Source organism: Macaca nemestrina, chromosome 1 (assembly GCF_043159975.1).
Source record: "Macaca nemestrina isolate mMacNem1 chromosome 1, mMacNem.hap1, whole genome shotgun sequence".
Lineage (NCBI taxonomy): Eukaryota > Metazoa > Chordata > Mammalia > Primates > Cercopithecidae > Macaca > Macaca nemestrina.
In genome coordinates, this window is record NC_092125.1 from 125,937,983 (window position 1) to 125,954,244 (window position 16,262).

Consider the following 16,262-nt stretch of genomic DNA (forward strand, 5'->3'; position numbering starts at 1 on the left):
ATCATCTTATTATCAGGTAGGATCAGGCTGTTGCTTTGATTCTCAGCTACTAGCAGATAAAACTGTGCCTGCATTTTTCCATGAGCACTAGCATTTCACACACCTTTTACTGTCAAGCTTCGGTGGTTCTCTGGTGTGAAATGGTGGAGTTTGGGCATACATGTCCTTCTCCATTTTCTCTTTAAATGAAGGGGGAAATTAACATGGATTGTCAAGTAAATATGAAAAGTTGCCCACCCAGGTCAAAGTGGAGGCCCCTCTCTGAGCTGAGCACAGGATGGCCAAATAGTAGGCAAGCCTCAGAATGCCAGCAAGTGCCTGGAATTGCTGTCTGGTATGTCCACTGTCTGCATTGCCCTAGGCTAAGCTTCAGCAATTCAGGAGCTGTGGGTTTTGAATGTATTTAGGATATGATGCTACTGTGAAGTACATTCAGAACAACTCACTGCTTTCAAGCCAGCTCCATCAGTATACGCCTTTTGTGTTTGCTCTGAATGGAGCCATTAGCGTGTGGAGAGTTAAAGTTCTTTCCACAGCAGAAGCCCGGACTCTCCATGCTCAGGGGTAGCATCAGGTCCCGGATGTTTTAGAGGTCTGTGGGCTTTTGCGAACAATCCCAAATTAAATTTACATTAAGAATCAAGGGAAAATAAGAACTGCATCTGGATGCAATGGCTATTAGGAAGACTGAGTGGTGTGGCATCTTCCTGCTGAATCAAGAGAAATTTCACAACTGGGGGCAACCCTGGGGTTTGCTCTTCTAGCAGACAAAATGATCCTTTTTTGCCCCCAGGAGTACTACCAGCTTATTTGTAATTCCTGCAAATTGCCACTTTCTATCTTCTGTCTTTCTAACATTTTCCTTTTTAAATTGCCTCTGGGAGGCTCCTACTGGTTCTGTTTAAAGAGCACTTCCTTCCCACCCTTAGGAGTTGTACCACAGTAACATCAAGTGCCTTGCTCTGAGTATTTATTTTTCATCACCCTTATGTATGTGGTGCTTAGCAAGGGAAACGATGCTGTGTTCAAGGTGCTATTGGAAACTAATGAAACTAAGGAAATTAAAAACTGGGATTCAGTGACCCCATTCATTTTATTGATGAGACCAACTTGTAGTGATAGAGATTGATAGAGATGTGAGGGCCAAATGAGGGAAATCATATGTCTAGCAACTACAGATGCTCTGCAGCATCACAGACAAATCCTTGTTTAAGCGGCATGCTGCCTGTCAATGAATTCAAAGTGTGAGGTCAACTGGTGAAATGTGAACTGGACATTTTAATGTAACACGACAAATAGGAAGAGACAGCAACTAGAAGCAATTGAAAAATTACAAGTTAGGCGCAAGGTATTTGTCTAGGGAGGTATAATCTTCATCTCACAGATGCAATTGGAAGCATCATCTTAATACCTTAAGGATCACAAGTTGTCAGGACTGTAGTAGTTAATCCCCTCCAAAAACAAAAAAAGAAAAAAAAAAGAGGAAAAAAGAAAACCTCCTGGACTATAGTAATAGAAGAGTTTGATAGGAACCAGTTAATCCCTAGAATAAAAGGAATTATTTAAGTCTCTAGTTTCTGATTTTTGGAAACCAGAAGTGAGGACTGAGAATATGGCTAGTGGGAAGTATGAGAGTATGAGATCGGTGGGTTAAGAAAGATGAGTGTGTAGGGGACAGCTGAGTGATCAAACTGTGGTTCTTACTAGCAACTGAGGTGGGCACCTTTACGATGCCTCCCCTCTGCTGCATGAGTGTGGTCTGACGTTAAAGCTGGAAAGTTGAAGAGGCCCTAAGGAGTTTTCACTCAGCTTCTCATTTAAGCCAAATTCTCCAGAAAGCATCGCTGATAGGAGCCTATTCAACTTCTATTGGAACTTCTCCAGAGTCTGGGGAAGTTGTCATTACTCAATGCACCTACTACATTCTCAGACACCTAGAAAGTCTAACTGTTGGAAAATGCTAAATTGAAACCCATCTCCATTAGTCATGGTCCCTGTTCTATCTTCCTGAACCACATCTACTTGTTAGCCCTCCAAACACTGGCTGACATCTGTAACATATGTTATCAAGCTGCTTCAATGCTGTTTCATATGAAAAAACTTTCATCAAAGAAGGGACTCTCTTACATCACTGTCTGCAATGCTAGAAAGCTGTTTCCAAGGACTGGCCCCTTGATGTGGGCTGCTCAGTTCATGTTTTAGTGGGACTATAACCTCCTTTGATCTTTGTTCAGCCTGAAATTGTTTGCTCCTTTGCCACTTATATAATATACTGTTGTCTAAAATTGAGCTTTAATGTAAGCTAACATCTTTACATTTTTGTCATTTGAACTATGTCGACACAGCCCTATGCCAGCTGCATTTTTGCAAATTATTTAGCCTAAATTTGCAACACAGTGTAGGGACTCAAATAATGTTCATCAAAACATCAGAAGAAAGAGCCTTTGATAGTCAAGTTGGTTAATGTAGAAATTTCTCATTTTTTTCTAGGTAGTCTATTGGGAATTTATGCTTTCATTTTTAATAAAAGTGATTATTTGTATGTGTACGTGCTTATGTGCACACCCATTTTTAAAGAGGTCTAACATCCTACCTTTTTCCCCCAGGAATATTTTGAATTTTTCTTAATGTTTAAAACAATATCTCTTAGATTTTTTTTTTTTTTTTTTTTTTTCTTGAGACGGAGTCTTGCTCTGTCGCCCAGGCTGGGGTGCAGTGGCCGGATCTCAGCTTACTGCAAGCTCCGCCTCCTGGGTTTACTCCATTCTCCTGCCTCAGCCTCCCGAGTAGCTGGGACTACAGGCACCCGCCACCTAGCCCAGCTAGATTTTTGTATTTTTAGTAGAGACGGGGTTTCACCGTGTTAGCCAGGATGGTCTTGATCTCCTGACCTTGTGATTCGCTCATCTCAGCCTCCCAAAGTGCTGGGATTACAGGCTTGAGCCACCGCGCCCGGCCATCTCTTAGATTTTTAATAGTGTTTGCTCCCTTATGTGACAATGCCTTCTCCATGTTACCAACAAGTGGTAGTTCCCCAGAGTGCTTCTTCCACTCTTAAAGAAATTCTCATTAATGCAAGTCAACAATTTTACCAGAACAAATCTTTTAGCAGAACTCCTGATATTTGAATTCCCCCATTTTGGAAGATAGAATACTTAAATTTTCTAATTTTCCTCTGAACAATGTATCCTCTAAATAGTCTAGTGGTCTACAATATGCTCTCACAATACTTTTGTTATACAGTCCTTGGTCTTGACTGAAACATATTTCACTATCTCTACCTTGTAATGCACAATGCACATCTATACCTGCTTGACATACATTACTCCTCTTAAATCCTTTTATGTATTTCTTTTGAATATGTTTTACCATTGCATATCTTTATCCCCAGCATGAGTTGCATTCTGTCTTCATAACACCTGCATATTTATCTCTGGCATGAAATGTTGACATTCTTGATTATTATTATGATAAGCACAATACAATGTGTTCTGAAAGATGTCTACATCCTAATCCCCAGAACCTCTTACCTCACTTGGCAAAAGAGACTTTATAGATGTGATTACATTAAAGATCTTGAAAAGGAGAGATTATCCGAGATTACACGTGTGGACCCAATCTACTCACCTGGTTCCTTAAAAATGGAAAGCCTTTCCCACTTGTGGTGAGAGAAGGATGTGATCTGTCTTCACCTTGCTATGGTACTTTGATTTTTATTTCCTATAGCTCTGGTATCTTCCAAAATCATAACATTAACTGATATCACCAAATCTTTTGACTTTCACTTAAATAAGCAGACTATGAATTCTTCTGAAAGTACCATTAGTATTCACTCAAGTTAACAATTGGTGGCTTTAATAAACCCTGCAGGATATTCCCATGTGTCTTACATACATCCTCCAGGAAGACAACATATCTTCTCACCAGTCACATTAGTTCTACAAGTGGCTATTTCCACTCTCCCAAACTGAAAAGTCACAAATCTCCTTTACGTCCAGTTTCTTTGGTGCTGATAACAACTATTTAGTTACTTCCCAATACATGTTAACCCATCATATTTTATATAAAGCATGGAATGCTGCTTCCTATGTAGAAGGTTCAATTTTATTCTCTGGAACCTAGCTATTGCCTCTTCTCTGATTTCAAAAGGGTCATTTAAAACTTTTTTTCTTTCTTTCCAATGTTTCATTTTTCTATTGGGCAACCTCAACACTAATTTTGATTCTGCCAGGCCTCCTTAAAATCTTATTATTTCTGTTTTCTTTCCTAGGTTATTCGTTCTGTGCTGTCTAAAGACCATTCATTCTAGTGGTTTATAAGTGTTTCACCTTTTAATTCAGAGCGACTTGCCTACATTTACACAGTACATAATTGGTGGCCTTTCAAGCAGAAAGTTTGCTGGTGAGCCTGGAGTTTTTAAAATGTTCCTAGCTCAAACCCCATAATTGCTTTGGGGTCAGCTTTGCTTCACTCTCTTGAATCAGTCTTGTCTCTAACCAGGAGGCTTTTTAGAAGCCCCCAGGTCAACAGTTTGATTCTTCAATAGTGGCCGAATTTGCTGCAAGTTCTGCAATAACATTGCATGAAAGCTTTTGAACATGAATTCTTGCCTAGTTCTGTGGCATATCAACATGTGCTTGGAAGTAGTAATAATAATTGAGTGCTTACTATGTACTATGAGGTTCACATTCATTATTGTATTTGAACCTTCACAATTACTATATGTGTTAGGTCATATTATTACCCCATTTTAGATGAAACACCAGGCTTAGACGGTCGAAGTAATTTCCTCTTAGTCTTGCAGGTCATAAGAAGTGGAGATGGAATTCAGACCCTGGTCTGTATGAATCCAGAGTCTACTCAAGCATAGTCACTTTTTCTATTCACAGAATATAGGCAACAGTGTCAGTTGCTGAATCCCTTTTTTAAATCTTCTGTTCCCAAACCCAAGTCCTTTTGGATCACAATTCCACATGGCTCCTTTTGATAATCCTCTGGGAGGACTGGAACCTTGGGCCTGGATCCCTTGGACTCTTCTTGATATCTCCTACTGCCTCCCTGGCAGTGCCTACCTAAATGTCTGCTTACTTTCAGCTCATCACTGCAATACCACTGTCAGCCCTACTCTCCCACTGGTTTTCTGCTTGGCGTTGATTTCGTGTTGCCAGGTTAATAGCTCTTCTACTAATACTGTGGCCAAATCCAAGGATGGGTTCAACTCAGGGCAAGTGGAAGTCGGGGTGAGCAGTGGGAGAGAGGAAAGGGAGACAGGGATGCACTCGAGGGGCATTTTTGAGTGCATTCATGTGTGTGAGGACAGGAACCAAATGAAAACAAAAAGTACATATCAACCTTCCAGCACCAACTAATCAGAATGTACATCAACTATAATCCTGGAGCAGGTGCTAGTGGCATGCTACTGTGACACGCGTTACCCCGTTATTGCTGATCCTTGGTGACAGCCCAAGAGATCCCAGGGGAAGGCACTTCAGAATCTTGGTGAAGTAGCCATTTACTAACTGACAGAAGAATTTCTATATTTTAACATAGAATACCAGCCCTATGTGGGCGGGTCTAAGAGAAGGAAGAAAGATTTCAGAGTGAGAAAAATCTCCTATGTTCTCAAAGGTGCGTTTGGATGATGTTAAATTTATATATCAAATCTAATTTCAACCCATTCCATTCCTTTCTTTACTTAGTAGCTAGAATAATCTTTTTAAAAACAAATCTGTTCCTTTCATTTCTCTGCTTAAAACCATATGATGGAACCCATATCTTCTTCATATGAGGATTCCCATTTTCTTCCCCGACAACATAAAATGACTTAGTTTGGGATTCATGAAACCACATAATCTAGTCTCTGGATGCTGTTTAACATCTCCCCTTACTCCCAACATATGTGTATGCTCACACACACACGCACACACACACACGTTCTGGAACACAGTGTGTTATCTCAATCACCTTTACCCAAGCAAGATTCCTATCCTGGAAAGCTCCACTGATCCTTTAGTGCTTAACTACGTGTCACTTCTCATGGAAGCCTTACTCCCCATGTTGGACTTCACCAATAAATAACATGTACATTCCTCTTATTGAGCTCTGATTACCTTCTATCATAATTGTTAGGCCTCTCACTTGGAGGTGAATTCCATGTCCACATGTCCTCCCTCTTTTCATCCTTCTGTGCCCTACCATTAGCCCAGTGCCTGAGTCATGGTAGGTACTCAACACATACTCAAAAGAATAAATGCATTTTCTCTCATCATCTCAGTGATCTATGTAACAAATATGTGAGGTTCTGGAACTGAGGCACAGAGGGTTTTATGATTTGTATGTGGTAGAGTAAGGCTTAAATTCAGTCTTTTGATTCCAGAAGGGAAACGTTGGTGACAATATCATATCTTTTACATTACTCCGATAATTAATACAGAAAAATTGGGTTAGGTCCATTTTGAGATGCATTTTCCCAAAGCAGGATTTATTTATTTTCCTCTCCCAAGTCTTATGCTGAGTACACTCCAGCAACCCATTCTTTAGGTCCTGCTTCCTCAGGAGCTTTATTTGAGATCTCTTTGAGAAGTGTGTCTTAATTACAAAGTCTCCTTATTCTTTATGCCTTGAGTCTTGGTGCTGGTTTTGATTTTTCCTTTGCCTATTGCCCTTCTCCTCTCCTGACTATTGGCCTGCTCTAGGCCTTGAGGTCTAGCTGTGCCATGATTAATAGCTTCCCTCTGAGCCCTGACACTTGACAGGGTTGCTGGGATCCACCAACTCTCCCAGGCACTAAGGACTAGCACTTTCTGGAAAACAACAGCACGCAAAACTTTTAAACCATGGCTTTATCTAGGCCTTATGTGCAGGTGTGCAGCCTGACTTCTGACTATTTGACTATCTTTCAGTGTTCCTCTCCAGCAAGGATGGAGACCTTAGTCCCCAGTTCCTGGATCCCATTCTAACCTTGGCCTGCTCAATGCCAAAATTTCACCTTATTGCCAGAACTCATTGTTGCCCATGGCATTTCATTTTAGATTTACGTTACTTAGAAGTATGGCTGCCAGATAACTATGTATTCCATAAGTAACAGAGAGAACATTCTATAATATTCTATAGAAAATGGAGCTACATAGTTATTATAGAATTCATCATACAGAATTTATTTTATAGAGTATAAAAGTTGCTATTACTACTGCATTATATAAATAATATATAGTTTTCTATAGAAATTGGCTTTAGATGATTCCTGCATGCTGACATTTGTTTCAAGTGAAAAGTAAGCAAAAATAACTGGGGCTGTGCTGTCCAATATGGTAGACACATGTGGCTATTAAGCCTTACAGTATGGCCAGCCCTCACTGACATTTTCTGCAAGTATAAAATGCACATCTGACTTCAAAGACAATAAAAAACATGAAAAATATAGCCTTAATAATTTTGATAGTAGTTATATGTTGAAAAATAGTATCATATAATTTGAGCTAAATATAATAGTTATTAAAATTAATTTCTCTTATTTCTTTTTACTTTTTTAATGTGGAAAACAAAAGCATCTCAAATTACATATGTGGCTAGCTTGATTTTCTATTGAATCACACTGTTACACAGCATATGTCTTGTGGTTCTTTAATATTAGCAAACTACCTATGTATAGATGACATGGAAAGTTAGTTCAGAATTCAAAAGCAGAAAAGGTTATAAACGACAGAAGGAACCTTCTGCCTTGATTTTAAAATTCATGTTCCTTGTACACACTGACATGCCACCTGCCTTGACAAGCTTTGAAGACCTGGTAATCTCAAGAGAAATGGGGCTGAACCAAATGACATTTGTCCACAGCTCCCCGTATAGTGCCTAACCTCAGAGGTTTAAAATCAATATTGTTTTTTGTCATTTATTTTACCCCATGTTTAAACATTCCTTAGATTTATTACCTTTAGGTTTTCGGTTAAGATTCAGTGATGGGTATGATAGCAAGGGTAGTAATAAGTTATGTAGATATCATTTAATTTATGAACTCTGGAGCTCCAGGGTAACTTTCACTTCAAGAAATATATTAACCACATGCACATCACCCTTCATTCTGCGGTGAGGATTTCCAAGCTGGGTCCCTATTGTGCCACTTAATTTATGGTCTGGCCAGGTATATGGATCTCCATACAATATTTCAATATAAGTTGCTCCAGCTAACTGAGGGGATGAAGATGGGCTTCAACAAAGCCAGCTGGACAGCTGATGGATTGCTCTCCTATACATTGGCCGCAGCATTAAGTAGCTTTTAAAACTTGTCAGCGGTTTGGATCTTTTTCTGCTCTGAGAAGCTGCACACACCGGCCTAGCCAAGCAGAATCAGCCATGCTGCAGCAGGCAGAGGGCAGCTCCCAGAGTTACTTACGTTGACAGCCGTAGTGCCAGGAATTTCCCGGCAGACACTCATCACACTTAGGCCCTGTCGTTCCAGTCTTACACTCACAAAATCCTGAGCCATTACAACGATCATGGATTGAGCCCAAAGGGTTACAATAACACTCTGTAGAAACAAGACAACACACAGGCTGGAGACAAGTCTGCATGGCTGATAGGTTATCAACACAGGAGCGTCATGTACTTAAATGCATCACTTACTTAAAGAAAGATGTCCATTAATGAAATGCTTTGGCAAATATGGCTATTTCACGATCATTTGTTTATTTGCTTAGCCTTCCATGATATCATTTTTATGATATGAGAGGAAATCAACTGAAAACTTCCAAGGAAATAAGACATGCTTTTCACTGGTAACAGATCGTAATGGAGATTCCATTTGTTAGGATATTTTTAGATGGTTTAATAAATACCATGAGAAGTTTGTATATCAAGGATAAATCAATATGCCATCAGTGTAAAATGTGTTTTAAATTATTCAAATGGGCTTAGCCATTGCACTCAGTACTTGAGAACTGCTGAACATTTTAAAAGTACAATATGAATGCATTTTGCTCATTCAAAGGTAGTTTTACTTTATGATTTGGGACAGCACCTTAACTTATTCACGTATATACTATTTTGTGATGAGCCTTTAGATGTTGTATTTGCTAGGCATATCAGTGCAGCTTTTATGCAGCCCAGATTAACTAACAATCATGAAAGAAAAATAAACTTTGTAATAACAAATCAATTTCAACATAGTTATAATTTAAGATGTATATTTTTCATTATAATGTCTGCTGGCAGGACAATATAGCTTTGCAAAATAAAAGGTGAATAGAGTGTTTTTTGATTCCTCATGCATTCTTATATAGGATATTTTTACTTCTGAAGTTCTATCTTGCTTAAAGCTTGAACCAGAAATGGATATCCTTTAGGCTTCTATTAGCTGGAAAGATACTGCAGGTAGCTTGCAGCTTTTGGGTACTGTGAGCTAAAGTGCCTTTCCTCATTACTCTTCCAATAATTTTGGGGAAGTTATTGTGCCTCTCAGTTTCCATTATTTAAAAATGGGTACATTAAGCAGTTCCCTCACTACAAACCAAACAAAACTATACCATCCAACTAACTGAGAGAAGTCTTGAAAATTTAGTTTAATATAATCAAGTTTAGCATATTAGATTTGCTATGGGGATTCAGGGTTGAGCCTTATGGATGGATCCAGGGGTTTGACTCTAAGTTTGTGTCATGGACACTAATTATATATTCTTCAAATAAATGTGGAGTATCTCAGAATTATGATTTATTTTATGCTAATTAAGTCAGGTTTCGAGTTCAGTATTCTTATAAAACAAACATTTATATGATGAATAGTTATATACGTAGGGAAAAATAAAACTTAATAAACTCTAAAATGCTCTCTCCTTGCCTGGCTTAGTTTGTACTTAACAACTAGAGTTTTGTTTTAAATTAACATTTTCTATTTTAATATGCATGTGTATATGGAAGCTGATTAAAAATATTTTAAAATACTAATTTTGTGAAAGCTTTTAATGTTTGTCTGTACATAGGTACATTATAAATTTGTACCAATATCGAAACTGTAATTTTTTTCACTGTTTAAAGTGTGTAAGTTGACAATGAGTCACCAACATTTTGTAAGCCAGTAAGCAGAGTTACATCTGGCCAACGTTAATTCACATACTCCTCCAATAAGCCCATGACCATTCATTAATATAAGGTTTTAGAGGCAAAACATGTAAACAAAATTAAACAAAACAGTAGAACATTTAAACCATAATACATTCCCAGTCATTGTCATAGGAAAATGTGGGTAAGTATAATGTTTTGCAGTCATGAAAATAAAGGACAAGAAGGGGTGTGACCTTCTCTTCACCTTACATAACAAATAATTCAGTTTTTAACAAGTATCATTTACGGAATGATGGTCAATGGTGGATGCTGGAATAACGCAAAGAGCTTTGGAGGATCATATTTTATTCTATGAAATTAGGAAGAACATCAGGACTGTTAGATTACAAAGCAACATCAAATACTTGGGGGGGGCGGGGCTTGATTTAAAAGTTATACTAGAATTGATTTATAGGTATTAAAAGTGTCTTATATTCAACTTATTCTATTAAAGGTACCTCTGATTACCGGATCATGGGTTTCAAAGGGGAATTAAAAATAATACATCATAATTTTAAGAAATGCTTAGCAGCAGCAGCTGAACTCTGTTTCATTGTGATGCAAAGTTTGTTAGCAGGAATATTAACAGTGATTACTCAAGGTCACAAACCATATATCCTCTAGCGTCCTGCTTAATGCTCAAGTTTACATGAAACAGAAGCATGCAAGGATGTCATGTTCATGTAATTGCTGCGTCATCACAGGGTAATTACATTTATCTTTGGAGACATGTCTGTGTTTGGAATTTGTACAAGAAATGGGCAAATTCACCAGTAATTACGAAGCAGCAATCATGGTGGCAACATGGAATAGCCTGTTGCATTTTATATTTGCCATAATATAAAATGATGCAAGTATTTTACAACATCTATTTCATCACACAGAGCCTACATTTTGTCAAAGATATGAATTGTTCCTTCACAGTAAGGGTGGTGAATTTTATTGTCCGTTGTTAAAGAATTGGCAAAGGGTTCTCTTTTTTTATTTTTAATGTAGGTAAGACTTAGATGAAGTTCAAACTTTCCAGGATTAGTGCCTTATTCTGTGAATGTGAATGGGGTAAATATCCCTTCATTTTCATTAGTGCTTGCTATACAAAATGGTATTAAAATTAACTCTCAATTACTTCTGATGTATCCTTTCAAATTTAATACTCAGTCCTGCCTCAAGCCCTTTAGGAATCTTAACTGTGGAAATAGTCTCATAGGGCAAACCTTAGCAATGGAGCCACAGGCTTCCAACGGCCCTGAGAGGGCAAACTCCAGCATTGTGCACAGGCAGCCCCAGTATCACTGCCCTCAGAGCCTCAGGCAGCGTGAGTGAAATCTACAGCTTTTTAAGGAAATTGTTATTAATTCAATGTCTGTATATAAGCACTACAGATAAAAGACAGACCTTAGTACCTATCAGCTAGCCAGATTTTTCAATTCATTCTTTAAACACAATTTTCTCCTTTAGAAAAGGGCAATAATTTAGGAAATTAGGGTGGGTGAGGGAATAATGTAGCTAATATTACCTTATTTTATTTTATTTTATTTTATTTCTTGAGATGGAGTCTCACTCTGTAGCCCAGGCTGGAGTGCAGTGGCGCTATTCTCAGCTCTCCACCCTCGAATTCAAGTGATTCTCCTGCCTCAGCCTTCTGAGTAGCTTGGATTGCAGGCACAGGCCACCACACTCAGCTAATTTTTTATTTCTTTCAGTAGAGATGTGGTTTCACCATGTTTGCCAGGTTGGTCTCAAACTCCTGAACTTAAGTGATCCACCTGCCCGGGCCTTCTAAAGTGCTGGAATTACAGGCAGGAGCCATTGCGTCTGGCCTAATGTAGCTAACTTTAATAGTACCTAAGAATGCACCCCTTTGTGTTCACCAAGTACTTCGTTTGGTTTCAAGTATAAAATCCTAAATAGAAACAGGTTTAACTCAATAAAATGGAATTTTCCAAAAGTTTATAATTTTAATTAATAAACTTTCTAGAAATGGAGAATAAAACTATTCTTGATTTTTAAAAGTAAAAATAAATACAAAATTGATATTGTTTTTCATATTTCTTCTTCTTAGTTTATGTGATTTAAAAGGCAGACGCTGAATGGATTGTTTTCTAGTCTGTAGATAATCAAATAAGGATTCACAACTGAACTATATACCTCTTAAAACAGGATAGAGAGAAGCAGATTTGGAGTTCACAGTGTACCTCAGAACTGGAAAAAAGGCCAAACTTCCTAATAATAAAATACTCTAAATAAAATATACTGTGATATTAAGTTACCTGATAAGAGAAATTTTATGGAATAAAATCTTTTCTTTTAAGGCCTTTATTAGATTGATTTAAAATAATATTAAATATTATAAAACATTTTAATCTTATGTATTTTGTAAAAATGGTTAGGTTTTTTATCCTGTGTTCCTATTTATTTTAGCTTTTTTGTTGTTTACCTATTTATAGCATGACATTTATATATTTTTACAAATGACATTCAGTAAAATGTACTCTGCATTCAAAATTTAGACATCTACATGTCTTTTGATTTTTATTAATATCCTCAAGTCTTTGTAACCCAAGTGTTATGAAGACAATTGAACTTCTGTTCATAAACTCAGAGTGGAATTGCTGCTGTTATTCAAAATGCATACCATAAGTAAAAGTTTGACAAGCTTAGCTTTGCTAATTGTGTCAGTGGTTGAGAGAAAGTGTTTAAGCTTTGAAGTCAGAAACCCTTTGCTGTAAGATTTGGGTCAATCTGCCTTACTCTTCTCCATGACAAGATAGGGGAAATAATTAGTGTAATACTTACCCCACTGTTTTGTTAATGAGGATTAAGTAAAAACAAAACAAGACATCTGCAAGCAGGTTCACAGTTGACTAAGCGTTTCCTGTGCATCCCATTTGATCCTCACCCGACTAGAAGGCTCAAATGACTTACCTATGGCACACAACTATGAGATAGCAAACTGAAATTTGAGCCTAGCTTTCTGGCCTCTAAGTCCAGTACTTTATCTCCTAATTGACAAAAAATAAATAAGGAGATGCTCTGAAATATAGAAAGTACTGTAGACACCAACAGTATTATATATATTTGGCCCAATTTGATTAAAAACAACTCTACAGCTATTTTTTGTGACACTCGGATCTTGACGATCCAATCAGAGGACAATGGTCACAGAAATACGGATTGGATTTCTTTTCTTGATAAAAAGATTGCTTGTCATTTTTCAGCTTGTGTATCCTATTGAACATACCTCAATGTGAAAAAGTCTACCTTTAAAATTGGGTGCCTATATAGCTACCTACTGGTGTGATAATGGCTACACATATATTTTTCAGCATTTCAAATATATGCACTGCTTAAGCGTGAATTATGAAGTGAAATTCCATTTATTGTTTCTTATTTTTCCATTGGCATCCCCACATTCTTAAAGACAGGTTTCACTACGTAAAAGGTAGATTTTCTGGGTGGGAAAGGCGCCTGGTCCTCCCTAGATGCCATGAGCAGTAGTCACTGGTGGGGAGGAAAGGTAAAGTGCTCAGGCACCTCTGCGGACGCAGTTTTCCAGGGCTAAGATAATTAATTGCCTAGAATACTTTTGAGAAACTACTCCTCCTTTTTGGGAGCTGTAGGAAAATTCAATAAATGGAATTTCATTGCTATGGATGAAGAAGTCAGACAAACTTTTACATTTCCAGTTGCTAGTTATTTTCAATTTCAAATAGCAACATTTTCAATCTATCAATACTCACTGATCGCCAATTATATACCCCACTTTTTCATATCTATAATTAAATCCTGTATAATGAGTTTCTATTTTGAAAGTTGAATGTATAATTTAAGGCTATAAGATCAGTTCAGAATCATCAGGTTTTAAAATTTCATACAAAAACAAAAACAGGAAGAAAGAAAGAAAATTCTTAATTTCTTTAACATGATTTCTGAGATCATCATATTTAAAGCAACAACATAAGGATTCAAAGTATATCCCCCAACTATGATTTCAACCAATACAAGTAAATTTTAAGTCCACCACAAGGATATTGACTCCATTGAGAAGGTTCATTCTGGTTCAACCACGGTGCATATCACCAGCCTCTCCACCCTAAATATCTCCCCGTAGCTCAAAAGGCACAGAACAATAGCTGAAATTGTAATGGAACTGACCTATGCACACATTCTCATCGTCCAGTTGTGCAGAAGCATTTCTGAAGTAGCCCAGCCTGCATAACTCACAGTGCTGCCCTCTAGTGTTGTGTTTACAGCTCACGCAAATGACTGTATTTAGCAGATCGATATAACTGCATCGATTGGAGTGGCCGAAGCATTCACAATCTTGCAAGGAAGAACAGAAATGTATACAAAGTGTATACAGTAGCAGAATAATAGCATACTACATGCTTGGGTAAAATGAGGGATGGAGAAAAGATGGTGGAATGGCATTACATATATGTGATTCAACACGACACATGGTGGCAACAGGTGGTTGTGACTGGCATGGAAATAGCATCTGTTTCAAGCGGGATAGAAAGGTCGGACATTCAGAACAAGACTGAAGATTGTTAATTCTTGGCAGACAAGATGAACAGAAGCATTTGCAGGTGTACGCCTTTTAAAATTTGGGAAGCCTCAGTTTCCAGTGATGCAAAAGTCTATTTTTTCTTTTTATTTTTGCAGATGGAGAATGTTACTGTCTTTGCACCATTTCCCTTATTTTCTCTTCATCTTTTCAGCCTTAAAAAAAGTGGGAGGGGGTTCTGTGAGCATTGAGGGTCTGAGTACCATCACCATGGCTCCTGTAGCTCTCTGACATCATGCCAAGACAGCAAATCAATCGGGGTTTCATATACATCATGGCAAATTTAATAGAGTTCTAGACAACTAAACAATTCTTTATTTTGTTTTTCCCCAATGCTAAGAGAAGATGGCTTTCTTAAGCCTTTCTTCAGACCAAATCTGTATGTGCATGTGTGAGAGAAGACACAAAAAGTCGGGAGATAATTTGTGTGAAAAAGTGCTCTTCAGATTTCCTCCTTTTCTCTTAAGTTTCAAGAATAGTTTGCTATAAAAGAAGACTTAGGCAGCTACTGTAACCCCACATTTCTTTTCCTTGGTTTCTCTAATATGTTAGAGGTGTCTCTGAGGCTTAGGAGTGATGGTGGTAATGACTAGACAGGGAGATGAAGAAGATCATGAGAGTAGTTGGGGAAGGGTGGAGGGTGACCAGATTTCTTCTTTCTTGCATCTCATCTAGAGCAAGAAGTTGTAAATCCAATTCAACCTTTTTAAAATAAATGGTAATGACAAAGTCTCTGTTGGTAGAAATAATTATCACAAAAGTGCGAGTGGTAACTAGGTGGGGTATCTGTTTTGCCTTCTTGGAATATGGGAGTAGGCCTAGCTGGACATTTATAAGGAAGGTCAACCAGGATACTACAAATTTCGTTTGTTTAAAAATATTTCTTGCATCAATATCTTGCTTTTATTTTATCCCACTAGGAAGCTAAGCACAGTCACTATTTGAACACACATTCATTCTTTCATTCATTCATTCAATAAATATTTTGATTGAGTTAGTCTACCTATGTGTCAGGAAATTGGCTAGGTGTTGAGTTACTATTTTGGCCTACATAAAATTTTTCAAATATTATATTTTGATGACCAGAGTAAAAATGGTAAGTGTTGTCAAGTAAATAATAATAAGAGGTGGCTAACTTTTAAACTTTTAAAAAATTAATATGCTACCACTCATCAGAAAACTTCGTATTCATTGGTTAGAGAGCTAGTTACTACAACAGGAAGCTGAGAACAAGGTCCTGATGGAATGAAATCAAATTTGGATAGAAGCAGAGGATACTGGAAATGGTGAAGCATAGAAGATAACCAGAAACAGTGTCAGTAACTTTGGGACCCCAGTTGCTAAAAGAGAGGCAGGAAGAAAGGGGGGATCCTGAAGCCAAGCCACTTCCTTTATTTGAGGTGAGCTGTATCACCATGTGTACGTGCACAGGGAGAAGGGTGAGTGTGAGGACGGGAAGAAGTCAGAGGGGAGGCGAGTATGAGGAGAGGGAGAGTACTGGGAGAAGGTGGCCTTGAGACTCCAATTTAGGAGACAGTGTAAGAAAATACCCAAATAAATTTAGTAGTAAAGGCATGCCAGGTTGACAATAATACTACCA

At 37.8% G+C, this 16,262-nt stretch overlaps 1 protein-coding gene across 19 annotated transcripts in view; it reads right to left on the bottom strand.

The window, feature by feature from the left end:
- Positions 1-16,262, bottom strand: part of LOC105489205 (netrin G1) — a 362,022-nt gene that overhangs the window by 38,146 nt on the left and 307,614 nt on the right. For 8 of the 19 annotated variants that reach the window (XM_011753882.3, XM_071070073.1, XM_071069961.1 and 5 more), the window contains 2 exons: positions 14,251-14,418; positions 8,393-8,527 (listed from right to left, as the gene is read on the bottom strand). The exons of 6 other annotated variants lie outside the window; for them this stretch is intronic. In XM_011753882.3, coding sequence (XP_011752184.2) covers positions 8,393-8,527; positions 14,251-14,418 — 303 coding nt within the window. The remainder of the gene's footprint in view (positions 1-8,392; positions 8,528-14,250; positions 14,419-16,262) is intronic. 5 more of the 19 variants (XM_011753888.3, XM_011753886.3, XM_011753887.3 and 2 more) reach the window with 2 other exon arrangements.